The 12,861-nt window shown below is 43.0% G+C and overlaps 1 protein-coding gene across 1 annotated transcript; it reads right to left on the reverse strand.

Moving 5' to 3' along the window:
• Window positions 1–8,275: 8,275 nt before the first annotated feature.
• gtf2e1 (general transcription factor IIE, polypeptide 1, alpha) lies at window positions 8,276–12,741 on the reverse strand. The gene is made up of 6 exons (XM_061287703.1): window positions 12,569–12,741; window positions 11,865–12,160; window positions 11,598–11,755; window positions 10,225–10,420; window positions 9,907–10,145; window positions 8,276–9,159 (listed from the first exon to the last, which is right to left on the reverse strand). Exons 2-6 carry the CDS (start codon window positions 12,152–12,154, stop codon window positions 8,705–8,707), a joined length of 1,338 nt encoding a protein of 445 aa, XP_061143687.1. The 5' UTR covers window positions 12,155–12,160; window positions 12,569–12,741; the 3' UTR covers window positions 8,276–8,704.
• Between the last annotated feature and the right edge of the window lie 120 nt (window positions 12,742–12,861).

The raw sequence follows: 12,861 nt of genomic DNA on the forward strand, positions 1-12,861 counted from the left end.
GAGAAATGAGGCTTTCTGCAGATGCACGATGAGAAGCTCCGCTCCTGCAGATGTGTCAGGCTCCTCCTCTGTCTTTAAGTGGAATTTAAAAAGTCACACAGGAACCTCATCCTGGCTGCTGAATGCATCTGGACCACTCACCGCCTGTCAGCCGCCGTTGTTGGTGATGCAGATGCGGCTCGCCTCTGGCCCAAACTTCACTCCGCTTCTTTAGATCCTAAAGTAGGATCCGCGCAATACGGGGGAACATCCCACGCATCAGAAACAGTCACAGAGACACGTTGCCATGCTCCAAAGGAATTGGAAGACAAAAAGAACTTGATGCGGTCAGGATCCACTTCTTTAAAAATACACACACAAACACAAAAACACTTTTTAATGATACAGGTGCAGCAGGAAGTCTGCACAATCCACAGAGATGCAGAGATAAATGCTGTTGTTGCTTCAGCCAAGACATACACAGCGACTGGAGCTGTCCACGGTGCTGAAAACACTCGATAAGCTTAGCCCGGCCCCCTTTTCGCTCTGCCTGTCTTGCACTCTCTCTCTCTTCTGCTCCTGCTCTCTTCAAAGCTAGGTTGTTTCAATTTTGGAAAAAGGGGGAGTTTACAGCATTGAAATTGTTTATTGCTGCTCTCATTTTAGTTTATTGAGACTATACATTGAAAAAGAGAATTTTATGCTGTGTATTTGAGTTTCATAGTTTAGTAAATTAGTTCAAGCCTAATACTAACATAGGCAACAATTACCATGTATATGTGCTATTGCCCATTCGTTTCAACATGGAAATGTGATTCGCGATATTATTGTAAACGTAAATGATTATGTCTGTGTATGTTCTTCTGTAGGTTTTTAGCTTGTATTTTTTTATCTTTTTATTCTACTTATTCTATTTATTTTTTTATCTCATGCGCTGATCGGTTGGCACTTTTTAAATTTTGTTGTAAATGTGTGACAATGACAAATAAAGATCTAATATATTATATTCTGAAACTGCAGTGGCACAAGTTATCTGCCAGGTTGATCAGTCGAGGGCCAAAGTTTCAATCTGCGTATTGTTTATATTGGGTTGCTTTGAGAGGTCCCTGGCTTTGACCAGGCGCATCCTAGGCAGTCCTGGATTTGTCCAGGCTCATCCGATGCAGTCCTGGCTTGGTCAAGGCGCATGCGAGGCAGTCCTGGCTTGGCAGCCGCATTCGAGGCAGTCCTGGCTTGGTCAAGGCGCATGCGAGGCAGTCCTGGCTTGGCAGGCGCATTCGAGGCACTCCTGGTTTGGTGCAGGCGCACCTGAGGCAGTCCTGGCTTGGTCCAGGCGCATCCGAGGAAATTCTGGCGTCATCCGGGCGCATCCGAGGAAGTCCTGATGTCATCCGGGCGCATCTGAAGAGTCTTGGCTTGGTCCAGGCGCATCGGCGGCAGTCCTGGCTCTGGCCAGGCGCACCTGAGGCAGTCCTGGCTCGGTCCGGGTGCATCCGAGGCAGTCCTGGCTCGGTCCAGGCACATCCGAGGCACTCCTGGCTCGGTCCAGGCGCATCCGAGGCAGTCGTGGCTTGATTCCAGGCGCATTCGAGGCAGTCCTTGCTTGATTCCAGGCGCATCCGAGGCAGTCCTGGCCTGGTCCAGGGGCCTACGTGGCAGTCCTAGTTTCGTCCAGGCGCATCCGAGGCAGTCTTGGCGTCGTCCAGTCGCATCCGAGGTAGTCCTGGCATCATCCAGGCGCATCCGAGGCAGACCTGGCGTCGTTCAGGCGCATCCAAGCAGTCCTGGCGTCGTCCAGGCGCATCCGAGGCAGTCCTGGTGTCGTCCAGGCGCACCCGAGGCAGTCCTGGCTTGGTCAAGGCGCACCCGAGGCAGTCCTGGCTTGGTCAAGGCGCACCCGAGGCAGTCCTGGCTTGGTGAAGGCGCACCCGAGGCAGTCCTGGCTTGGTCCAGGCGCACCCGAAGCAGTCCTGGCTTGGTCCAGGCGCATCCGGGCAGTCCTGGCTTGGTCCAGGCGCATCCGGGCAGTCATGGCTTGGTCCAGGCGCATCCGGGGCAGTCCTGGCTTGGTCCAGGCGCATCCGGGGCAGTCCCGGTTTCGTCCAGGCGCATCCGGGGCAGTCCCGGCTTCGTCCAGGCGCATACGGGGCAGTCCTAGCTTGGTCCAGGCGCATCCGGGGCAGTCCTGGCTTGGTCCAGGCGCATCCGGGGCAGTCCTGGTTTCTTCCAAGCGCATTTGGGGCAGTCCTGGCTTCGTCCAGGCGCATGCGGGGCAGTCCTAGCGTCGTCCAGACGATGCAGTCTTTTGAAGAAATGAACCACTGCTTCCGTAGCAACTTTCTTATTCCCTAGTCCCATGGAATGTTGACTGCTAAGGGTAAGAGTTGCTGGTTTCAATATGCCATATTAAAAAGTATAAAGACTTTGTGCCTTGTAGGTTTTTCTTTATTTACATTAATTTTCTTAATTTTACGCCACCCAGTGAACTCTCTCACTTTGACCACTAGATGACGTTGTTTCCTTTTCTTAAGATGTTTAAAACCTAATATAAAAATACTGTTTTGGGGACAATTCTGTCCAACAAATGCAACAATTTATTTAATTTGTCTTTTAATAGTAATGGAAGCTGTTTATGTTTGAAGGTAATTGTGTGTAGCAATGCCATGTTGATTGCATTAGAAGTGTCCCGTAAGAATTGTTGTTGAAGATTCTGGTGCTATTTTATAATACTTAAATATTCTGTCATGTAGAGGAATCAAAAATACTGGATCATGAAGCAAACTTGAAGCTTAAGTTCCCACCAATAAAAAAAAAGAAAAGAAAAAACACTTATATGATGTAGCAAATACACAAAGAACAATGACAGGCATAAGCTGATGTGAGTAAACCTCAGTAAATCGATTAGTCTTAGAATTGCGGTGACTGGGACAATCGGCACGGTCAAGCTGGTTTGAGACCATTCTTAAATATTTTAACAGGAAGTCATTAAGGGCATTTAAAAAAAGTGATTTTTTGCACATACTCATCCATTAACGAGGCCGCAAACATGCATCAGATGGTCAAGGCTTCTTTTCTTTTAAATGTAAGTGACAGGATTGTTTTCCAACCTTGTAAACACATTTTCGACTTCACAGTATTATCAGGACTACTTCTAATGCCCATGGTTTAATCTATTTATATTTTTGTTCAGAACTTGCATCATAAGTGGTAGTGGCAGTGCCATCATAAAAGGTACTGATATGAAAATGTGACAGAGAGTACATTTTGCCAACATCCCTGCATGATGCAAGACCAGTCTGAAAGGTCAAAATAAATTGGATATATAAATATGTAAATCACAGTGTGCAAATTAATACATTAATCATATTTATGAGATACCGCTGGGAAGAGAATGTCAAATTTCAAATGTATAAGTCCAAAGGAAGAATAAAAGTATTTAAAAGAAATCCAGTATCATAATTACCTCATTTGAATGCTCAGGACGAGTGATATTACGTAAGATTTTCACATCAGCAGCCTCTGCCCTCTGGCAAGGCTTGATGTTCCCCATTCTGAACACGGCACACATGCACCCGTGTGTCCTGCTCTGCATTCTGATTTAGTATGTTCATATAAAATGTGCCATCTTACATTCAGATGCTAGAAAACGGCCTTTTTTTTTGTCTTCATTAGAAATGTATTCTTGAGTTTGGCAATGGCTGCAGATACTACTTTGGTCTATTCAATTTTTTATGGGGGTGTGGGCAGGCCTGACCTTCGGTTTTCATTTTGACCACAAGCAGAGTTTTTAAATGATTGATATATTACCTTGCAAGCAGCATTTTCATGTTTTTTATATATTTATTGCAAATTAACCCAATAAGATCTCCATTCACTTCCATAGGGCTAACCCTAACCCATGGTCAGATATCATTTCACTATAATTTAAACACCATAAATATACAAATCCAATGAAACCAATCAATTCCTTTGGGCCAGTTAATATCTTCTGAGGGATTACAATACAAAGAAAAAGAAAATGGAGTCACAGAAGTTGCTCTTAATCAATTTGCAATTTAGAATTCCTTCCTGTCAATGGGACCACTAATAATCAAGTCAAGGTGGAGAAAGTGAGGTTGTGATGCTTCCGGGCCTCAACATTTCCATATCAATGAGCCGACAAAAACATGCTTGATTTGGGGGGGGGGGGGGCATTCATTAGAAAGAAGAAAACTTTTTTTTTTTTTTTACCCGCACTAATTCTCATTTCAAAGCTCGGGTGCCTTGAGAGCAGGTGCTCTTTGAATCAATACAGAATACAAATGGGATGTGACTAAAAGGGAGAAAATGCTGATTAGTTTTTCAACAAAGCTGACCACCTTTTAGAGCAAGAGATAAATTAGTGCATTTCTCCTAACAAATGCTTAATAGCCAATAAGACATTTTATTATGTTCTCGTTTCTCAGCCAGGACCGGGTTCCTTAATTGCCGACAGAATAAGCTGCGGTATCATCACGATAGCCATCACAATGTTCGCAATAGTGATTGTTCAATAATTGGTTTACTTGAGGAAAAACGCCATCAAAACCCTTCCTACGTCTCTGTTCAAAGTATAAAAAAAATTGTCTTTAAATTAAAAAATAAATTTTCCTCAAAAGTGCTTAGTGATAGCTCATAAATTATATATGACGATAGTCGACTCACAGTATATTATAGCTCAAACGATAGTATTTAATTTAAATACAACTTTTGGGGATTTTTTTTTAGGTCGTGGCAGATTTCGGGTCCCAAGGTAATCAGCACATGCAAGAGATGATAATAGTTGATAAAAGCATTTCAGTTTTGTTTTAGGAGGAAATCTATTGCAGGTGAAGTGTTTGGCGTCATACATAATTGCACTTGGGGTCTCATGGACGCGTTGAATATTAGGCTGTCAAGTCAAATGTCTGAGGCCTATTTGTCTCTTGGATTGCATGGAACAAGAAAATTGGTTTCTGGGTGTTGAATTGTTGCTGAGAGCACATGTGAAAGGATGACAGTCAATGTATAAAATGATGACACCAAATTGTCTCAGGGATGAGAATATAATGGGAGGAATAATAAAATGACTTTTGGGGCATTTCCAAGTGCTTCCAGGAAAAGAAAAGAAAACATTTTAAATATATAGTGATTGAAAAACATTGGCTATGTATTTTTTGGTGTATTATTTTAAACTAACCGCAAACAAATACTGTATCACTAAAAGGCAGCCTAAGTTGTTTATAATTTCCAGATGCCACATCACAGAATGTCACATTACACTCACCAAGAACACAAAAGCAGATGCTGACCTCTGCACTTGCATCTGTTCCAACTGAATGGCTTCCCTGTCCATGTGACGTGTTCATTCTGCAATGCACCCAACGCTGAGCCAAGAAAAGTCGAGTGGCACTGCGCGATGCACTTAGAGAATTTACAGTGAGCAAATAATGGGAATGAATGACTCACACATTAACGGATGGACCCTTTCCTGGGGGTGGGGTGTGCTGAAAGTTTAATTATGCCAGGGGACTTTTGCTGGGTGGCATAGAAACAAGTGTTGGCATGATGAGTTGGTGACGTCAATACGCAAACTCATGGGACTTTCTCCTACAGGGCCTGGTGGTGGGCGGAGGAGGTGGTGTGAAGCCAGCATGGAAGCAGACAATGAAATGAACAATATCAAGAGAGAGAAAATTGTACATTGTATGAAAGAATAGTTTCTGCATTTCATGGCCACTTACCTGTTTATAAGACAAAAAAAAAAAAAAAAACATCTGTGTTGAGTTTTTGTTGGACTGCAAATGTGAGTAGCGGTTGGATGTTTGTGTGTGTAAGTGGTTTCGCTTCTGACACAAAACTGAAAGATTACTGTTCTACTTGCTTCACTGAAACCAAAGACAATTGGCTGATTAATTATTTACGTTAGTGGTCTTCTGACACTGGAGGAGGTAGGATTTCTTTTCCTTTATGTGCAAGTTTTTCACTGAACGTCTACTACAACTATTTTATTTGATTTTTTTAACAAACCAAAGGAATTCTTTCAGAAATGCTGATAAAAATGAATTCTCAGAATGTCTACCAAAACAAATGATCTTTTTTTTTTTTTAACAAACCCAAAATATTTGCTCAAACGCAATATAAAGATGAATTTTGTGTTAAAAAGGTGGGTGGTGTTACTGGTGTATGATATATGAAATATATGAGTAGAATAATAATTCTCTGAAAATTTGGAATATACCCAAAATCGACCTGGCATCTGCTCTGCAGTTTGTTGCTGTTTGTGAGTGATGTACTATATCATATTTATGCACCATCGCAAAAAATATTACATTTAAAGACTCTTCACTGTACACATTTTGACTTCTGTACTTTTTGCTAACTCATTTGTATAATAACTTTGCTTGGATTCAGTATTAGGCTGGAAACAGTCTTACACCACAACAAAGAAGTGGAAAAGAAACTGAACTAAACGGGTTAATACCATTCACTAAAAGTGAATCATTATTTCGAGTGAGGGGAGCAGTGGAGCAACCAGAAGCTAATTAGGCATGAAAATAGGTGAACACTCTTCAATGTTCCCCATGGGGTGAGAAATGATCAGAGGTCTGAGAAGGTCATGTCACTGGTCTTTCTGTCCATAGTCCACTCAAATCAAGTCTCCGGAGTGACAGTGCTGGAAGAACAGCAGGGGCACCGTAGCAAACAAATCACGTGTTGGATTAGGAGGGCTGTCATGTCATCTGAGGTTATTGACAACTAATAATAGTGTGTATTTCAAATGTTTTAATCACAGCTTTGTTATTTTCCAGCTCTTTTTGATGAAAGGATGCCAAATACCAACAGATAGCTCATCTGTGATAATTGAACACCAATGCCAATAATACTCGTCAGGAAATCCAAGAAATTGTAACCGTGACTAATGAGGAGCAAAATCAAATTGAAACTTCAAATTCAGCAATCAGAGTTCATTTATGGTCAAGTGCCTACTTCGAATAATTAGGCGTTGGATTTGGGGGAAATACATCAGTAAGGTATCTCAGAGCGTCATCTAATATCTGGCCGAGAGGAAAATAAGTTTTGCAATGATAAGGAATGCAAAAATGCCGATTTTTTGTTATCTTCAATTTCATTTTCACTGCACCCAAATATTCCACACTTAATACAGTGGAGTCTTGAATCGCATCATGGGAGAAGACATGGTTTGAATAGAAGAGAGAGAATGATGAACCCAGGTGGACGGATTAAATCTTTGAAGAGCTCTCAGATTGCTAAAAGGGTCAGGAAAGCAACTAACAAGCCGAGCGGCGTACAGAGGAACCTGGTCGATCATTAAGCGCTTCATCTGCAGGCTTTATTGGATGAAGAGTGACAGCGACACCCCAATCAATCAATCCTCACGTAATCTTCTCAGGTTAACCCTGCGAAGCGTCAACTTTCAACCAATTCACTCGGAAAACAAACACATGCCAGCCCTTGTCCTCTGGATGTCAACGCGAATCCACACAGATTGTTTTTTTTATTTAATCAGCCAAATAAGACCAAATAAATCCATTAGCACCTTAACTTTTTAGGTTTTACACCCACTTTACGGTTTCCAGGTTGAATTCCGTTCAGCTACTTTAGAAGCGCGAACATATCTTCCTCTGCCGTGCTTGCCTCGGCAGATCAATGACACAGCATGGGATTAGGTTTTTAATTGCACTGTCCTGAAGGGTGGGGGTTGCTTTAATGAGGCCCAATGCCGTTTTCTTCCTGACCTTTGAGGCTCTGCCCTACAGGTGTCCATCCTCTGACTTAAAAGAGATATATGGGCTATGAGGGCTTTCCCTCTAGAGGTACCTGACCTCAGCAAGTTCCTCTACAGAGCTTGACATTTTAACCTGGATAAGTCAAAGAAGTGGAAAGTGATGCAATAGCCGAGTCAATCACCTGGACTGAATCCGATTGAACGTTCGTTTTACTTACTGAAGAGAAAACTGAGGGGAGATTTCCGTAAGAGCTGGGGAAAAAAAATCTAGGCTCAATGGATGGCGGCTCCTATTCCGGTTGTTTGATGCCACTGAAGGCAACACATAACCATCATTGCTCATGGGCTATTTCATAATAGTGAGGGTATTTCACAAAATATCGTTCACATGTGCAGGGAGTGGCCTAACATCCAAGCGCCACATGCTGGGACTGGCAAGATTAAACCAGTCAAAAATGAAAGCATGTTGAGAAGTAAAGACTTGCTTGGTTGACTCAATGTGAGCCCTGTAGAATTCAAAATAATATTTTAAAAGAAAAACAATACAGATTGGTTGCAAGAGAGGAAAATGTATTTCAGACTGAAATGTCATGATACAATGCTCTTTATATTGAGCAACTGTTGAACCTTTCAGTACGGTTTGATTCTTCATAGACCCACTATGTAGCATACTTGAGACCGATTTCTGTCTTGAGAAAAAAAGACAACAGCTGCTGAAACTCACAGCTGATAAAAAAAAAAAAAAAAAAAAAACATTGGCACAAAATGTAGATAGCGAGCTTGCAAGCTGTAGAACATACTCAGGAATGAACACTATTCAGAGTGACCTCTGAGGCAACACTGCGTGTGTCCGCTTTGTTCATTCAAAGAACATCGAATGCAATTGCTTGGGAAGCTGAGTGTTGGTCGGTGAGTCCGGGCCCGGAGTATAAAGGGGCAGCGGTAAATGTTATTAAAAAGAAAAAATGGGATGAGTTTTCAAAAGTACATGTCTTGAAAGAGTTTTTGGCCCATTTCAATGTAGGCTTCTTTCTCCTGTGCAGACATCTGCTCTACCAGCTCTGGCCTCTGGCTCACCTCTCCATAAGAGAACGGCCGGCCTGCCACCATCACTGTGGGCTCATCTCCCACCTCCTCAAAGTCGTCGTCATCCTCCTCTTCGACACGCCGAGGAGCGGCGGCGGCGGCTACGTGAGGGGGAGGAGCAGTGGGCGCCTCCTCGTCGGATTCACTCGTGTCGCTCTCCGAGTCGCTGGCGTTTGCCGAGGCGGACGCGAGCCCTCTGGCGGCAGCATTTGCTCCGCCTCCACCGGGTCCCGCCACGGCTCGCTTCTCATGGATGAGCAGGGCTCGCATCACCTCTTCGTTCTCATCTGGCTGGCCGGCACCTGGGTGACTTGCGCCATCCTGGATCCCGGTCGCAATGTCTCCCCCTGTAATATGAAACTTAGTTAAACCATATGCTGGAATTATGGTAAACTGAAACTAAAACACTCACGTAAATTAATGGTTCAAGATTGCTAAACCAAAATCTGAAAAGAAACTCTTCTGCATTTCTACAAGCGTGGATAAATTAATGAGCAACGCTTGGTCATTCAGAAAAATCAAACAAGCTATGAACATTTCGAATGAAGCAATTATGATTCAAAAGAAATCTGGCCAGGCTTGATTGCTACATGTCCTTGGCTGGTGAACGTCAATGGGTAGCATAGCTCAGTGAAGGGCACTGACAGAAAGAGATAACCCGCTTTGACCAGAAACTAGGCTACCATGGCAACAGAAAGAAAGTAAAATTTTTAAGTTAATTCGGTCTACTCTACATTCAATCGTTACAGATGAGTAATAGAACAACGTATACGTCGATACAGTGTGAGGGACTGGGCCTGGACGGAAAGAGTGAAAATCCAGGAGTGACTGATGCCACCCACCAAAAGGTTGAGAAGTGCCACAAGATGGCAGCAGAGCACTACTTTTATATTCTACCGCAAGATGACCTGTTTACTTCAAGCATACCTTCTCACGTCCAAGAGAGACACTACAAGATGGCAATGCTTTTGACAAGACCTTGGCCTACTGATAATAAAAAATAAAAAAAAGCTATTATGTGACTTTAAATGTTTTGAGAATGCCTAAAAAAAAAAAAAAAAAAATTATGATGAGGGGGGAAAAAGAAGACTTACGATTCTTCAGCATGTCCGTCTCGTTGTAAGCACCCTCCACCGTGCTCTGAGTCAACCAGACGGGCCTCTCCTTCAATCCTGTGCCCTCACTGGCTTGCTTCTGTGGGTCATCCCGATCCTCCATATTGATAACAACATTTTGGGTGTAAAGGTCAGCGTAGGTCGAGCCTTTGTTGGACCAGGCTTCCCGGTGGGGACCACTCGCAGCGTTCGCAGCAGCCAGCGCATTGCGTTCCCGGCTAGAAAAAAGATCCACATTATTGGCTTTCGGCTTACTTCGATGATGGAAGTCAATGTACGGAACGAGCAGAAACTGACCTCTGCTTGAGGGCAGGGATCTCTGTGGGCTCAGGTTCCAGCAGCTCATGAGCCAAATTCACATCCTCGGTCTCGCGCAGCAGTACATAGATGGGCTCAATCTGTTCATTAAATCGGGCCACCAGTGTCCTGGCATCAGGGCATACAGACTCATCCTCTTCCACCTCCGTCTGACAGAATGTGCAATGGAATGTACCTGTGTGAAAGAGGACCATCCAGATAAACAGCTGACGACAAAACACAAGGCCCTAAACTAAAAACACTGTTTTAGTGGAATTATTTTTCACAGCTAACTGTTAGCGAATGTAATTTAATTTCTAATCTGTTGAAAAATGCAATCTGTTGATGGAAATCAAACGAGCACTAACGAGGCCTGTACTCAGAAGTGCAGTCTTAGTGTACATAATTGAGTGTATGCCAAGATGAACTGGATGCTCTCGTTTTGCCGCGTCACTGTCTTCAATTCCTTGGCAGGGTACACTGTAAGGCATCGCTATAAAAGCACAGGTGAAATTGCACTGCGCCAAGCTCAAAATCACTGCACTCGTGTCGAAACTGCTTTTTAAAGTCTTGGAGAAAATTAAAATAAGAAAATTGCAAGGAATAATGCAAACAATTTTCATTTGATGCACCTGGATGCGAGACTCACTGAAAACACATTTTAAGGGCATTGCGCTTGAATAAAATGCTACAGAAGCTGGCACCCCTTTCAAAAAAGTGCAAAGTGTGCATCTCCTCTCCTCAAAGGCGGGATGCGCTGTGCAGCTGAGAGGTGTGGGACCTTGTGTACACATTGTCTGCTTCCTGGAAGAGGCCATCTGCCTCACTGTCCATAATGGGAACTCTTCCAGCATGAGCACAAGGCCTGTGTCTTCATTGTGTGTTGTTGTTGTTGTTGTTGTTGTTGTGTAAAACGCGCCCGCAAAAGACATTCCGACTGCAATGCATTACAACCGTGCGGTCGCTTTTGATGAATGCCCCCTTGTAGACCTAAACCACAAATGTGATATAATAATAGTACAAGTCAAACAAAGAAATCTACTTGGATATTTTGAAATTCAAAATTTGAATAGATTTAAATTGCAGTATTGTGGGAATTGGGAAGATAACCAAGTTGAATGAAATGCACCTCAAATTTGGCACATTTTTGATGACGTTTACTGTATGAACTGGTGACAAAAGAGTCGTGCAGCCATATTCTGCAGTCAGTAATGTCTCCTTTCATTCACATTAGTGAGCAGGAATGCATAACACTGTGAATCATTATTCACTCTGACCCAACTTAACATTAGTTCTATATTTTTTTCCATATGGTAAATAAAAAAAACAAAGGAAAAACGTTACCTAGTTGAAAAATGTCACAATAAGTGTACCTGTCATGGGGTCAAACAGCTGATTGGCTTCTAGATCAGTGAAAGTGGAGAAGCAGCAGGGACATCGAAATGACGCACGGTTGGTGGAGTCGCGTTCATCAGTCTCTATACGCCGTCTCATGTGATCCAGTTTGTACTTGACCACGTTCACGAGGACCCTGTCATGTCAGATTGCAGCAATGTTAACATACAGGAAAGTCCCAGGTGATGAGTACCGAGCCAGCCTTGATTATTCATACAAAAAGGGAGACGTGATGAACAAATCACCTGTAATTGATGAAATAGTAGTTGTGTCGAGTCGTTTTGCCATCCGGGGCCGTCTCCACTCTCATACGACACTTGACAAACTTGTCAGCTTTCAGCGTGTTGAGTATGGAGCGCAGTTGCTTTCGGTCAAACTTCAGAAGCTCCAGCATGTCCTCTTCACGGACACACGGGTTGCGAATGAGCACATCCAGGGCCAAGGCGTGCTCCACTCCATAGAAACCCCTCACCACCATCTTGGCGAGACGTTTCAATGCAGCGGGTACCTCTGTCAAGAGTTCTGGTTCTATCATCTTGCACTGTGGTGGGGGGAAGGTGGTCCAAATGATTAGGAACAGGAATTTTCTATTCTAAATGTATATGCTATATTGAGTGTTTTAATAAAGACAGGCCTTCCTAACCCCATACAACATATATTCATCACACATCCTAGTTATAATTATCCACCCATAGTATTTACAACACATAAAATGTATTGTCCACTATAAGAAGCCATTATTCTGATCGTATTAACTTCAAACTAATACAAGAATTCGAGTTTTTTTTTCTTCTTTTGTTTTTCCATTTGTTGCATAACCAAGTAACACAGCACGTCTTTTTGGTCGTTTATATCCAGACGATGTGAAATATTAAATGACGTTAAAAGATAGCAGCAAAGTGGAAAACACTGCTGATTGAGTTTTTTCTCATGAGTTCAACATACATACCTGCTTCTCCGCTATGCTCTGAAGGGACAAAAACAGTTGCCCTATCCCACCTTTCTCACTTTAGAGAAAACACATCTTTCCACTGAAGCACTAGAAAAATTGAGTTTTAGATTGATCACCGGCGAAGTTTGCTAGCATGCTGCCTGGCTTCAATTGAGCAGATACTCCGGAAAGAGAACGCAAACCCGAACGAAAACAATTTTCTCAAATTCCAATTGGCCGATGCGAGCATTTCTAACCAATAGTAAGGTATACTGTTGTGATGTGGTTAAACAATGACCAATGGAATTGAA

The sequence above is a fragment of the Syngnathus typhle genome, linkage group LG9 (assembly GCF_033458585.1).
Source record: "Syngnathus typhle isolate RoL2023-S1 ecotype Sweden linkage group LG9, RoL_Styp_1.0, whole genome shotgun sequence".
Lineage (NCBI taxonomy): Eukaryota > Metazoa > Chordata > Actinopteri > Syngnathiformes > Syngnathidae > Syngnathus > Syngnathus typhle.

Excerpts from the sequence above, each read along its gene's own strand:
- gtf2e1 (XM_061287703.1), bottom strand. The coding sequence starts at position 12,154 with ATGATAGAACCAGAACTCTTGACAGAGGTACCCGCTGCATTGAAACGT. Across the intron at positions 10,421-11,597 it reads GCTGTTTGACCCCATGACAG|GTACATTCCATTGCACATTC; the intron begins GTACACTTATTG and ends TCTTTCACACAG. Across the intron at positions 10,146-10,224 it reads ATCCCTGCCCTCAAGCAGAG|CCGGGAACGCAATGCGCTGG; the intron begins GTCAGTTTCTGC and ends TCTTTTTTCTAG.